General features: G+C 27.0%; 2 protein-coding genes across 2 annotated transcripts; both read left to right on the plus strand.

Annotated features, from left to right (window-relative positions):
- Positions 1-67: 67 nt before the first annotated feature.
- Positions 68-220, plus strand: COCMIDRAFT_111531 (uncharacterized protein; the record flags this gene model as incomplete). The annotated part of the gene is made up of 1 exon (XM_007695832.1): positions 68-220. A coding segment is annotated over one exon (153 nt), but the record flags the coding sequence as incomplete, so codon positions are not given.
- A 579-nt stretch (positions 221-799) lies between these two features.
- On the plus strand, positions 800-1,633 carry COCMIDRAFT_111533 (uncharacterized protein; the record flags this gene model as incomplete). Its single annotated transcript, XM_007695833.1, has 1 exon — positions 800-1,633. One exon carries the CDS (start codon positions 800-802, stop codon positions 1,631-1,633), a length of 834 nt encoding a protein of 277 aa, XP_007694023.1.
- Between the last annotated feature and the right edge of the window lie 153 nt (positions 1,634-1,786).

Raw genomic sequence — 1,786 nt, forward strand, 5'->3', positions numbered from 1 at the left:
AAAAAAAACAAAAATTATACCTAACTGAATAGGAGAATACATAACTCCTATAGGTTTAGCTCATTGAATCATGCAAGATGGTTCTAGACAAGCAAAACAAGGTATAAACATTGCAACTAATAGTTTTACTTTTAAAGAATGTACTTTTTTATGTGATATATTAAAAGATAAATATAATCTTAAATGTACTGTTGTAAAAACAGGGTATCCAGATCAATGAAAAATAAGTATTTGAAAAGAAAGCATGACTGATTTAGTTGCAATAGTTAAACCTTATATAATAGATGAGATGAAATATAAATTTATTGGATACATTTAATATGAAATTAAAAATCAAAGTCCGTCTCTAATAAAAGTATATGCAATATGTATATAGAAATATACTAGTAATAAAATATTACTGTGAGATAGTATACCCTGACAGGGGTATAGGATAACTACTAGTTATCTGGCAATGCGGGTGAATACGGTTAAAGACTTGATATCTAAGTTAAGACCGTCGGTTCTATACAGGATCGCTACAGACTGGGTCACCTGTGGGTATCTGAAATGATATCTAATGTACAGTCGGAAATTTCTATAACAAATTTGTTATACACAAGGCTTTAAATGAGAAATATTATAAAGAGATTTAGCGTGTCTCGGGGACTAATATTTTGATAAAGTACAGGCGCGCTATTCAGATAAAATAAAAGGATAGTTAGCGGAAATTTAGACAGCTTTCCTGGGTTACCAACATAGCCCAAAATGGTTTGATATAAGTAATAAAGAAAATGTAAATTTTAATAAAAAGAATGTAATGAATTTTAAAGTAAATAGTAAAAGACTATTTAACAAAAGTATAGTAAAAAGAGGATATTCTACAAGTAGTTCTTCAAATAGTACTATAATGTCTGAAAGACTAGAAACAATTATTAATGAGTTAGGTTTAAACCTTGTGTATTGCTATGAAAATTTAAATTTAGAAGAAACTAGAAAACAAATATTAAATGATACAAGAGGTTTAAGTGGTGTATATATGATAATTAATAAAACAACTAAAGATTATTATATAGGTTCTGCCTCAACTGGTAGATTTTATGCTAGATTCTGCAACCATGTTATTTATTTTAGGGGTAGCAAAATAGTTAAATTAGCCATTAAAAAGTATGATTTGAAAAATTTTGCTTTTGTTGTATTAGATTTATATCCTAATATTGTTACCAAAGAAAATAACCATGAATTGTTGCGTTTAGAAGATAAATACTTAAAATTATTAGTACCTAATTACAATATTTTAACAGAAGCAGGTTCTAGTTTCGGATATAAACACACTGAAATTGATCGTCAAAAGATGAAAGATATTTATAGTGATGCGAGACGGGAACAAATAGGTAAATTAAATAAAGGTAAAAATTTGTCTCATGAAACAATAGAAAGAATTAGAGAAAAAGCTTTACTTAAACCTCCTATGTCAGATGAAACTAAGAAAAAGTGTATAGTTAACACAAGACCTGTTGTGTTGTACAACTTAGATAGAATTATTTACGGTCAATATACTACTATTTTAGAAGCAGCTAAAGCTATTAACTGTAATGAAAAAACCATTAGGAGAGCATTACAGACAGAAAAGAAATTGGTAAAAAGACAATGAATAGTAGAAGATATGTCTCGTAATAAATAGGTCTTTTTCGTTAAAAATTGTTTCTATACTTTAAAAATTACATTTTAAAATTTATATTTATATTCTTATATAAATCATAGTCCCATGAGTAAAAATCTTTTTGCAATTTTTATAAAAAAAAAA

This window comes from Bipolaris oryzae, assembly GCF_000523455.1.
Source record: "Bipolaris oryzae ATCC 44560 unplaced genomic scaffold scaffold_516, whole genome shotgun sequence".
NCBI classification, from domain to species: domain Eukaryota; kingdom Fungi; phylum Ascomycota; class Dothideomycetes; order Pleosporales; family Pleosporaceae; genus Bipolaris; species Bipolaris oryzae.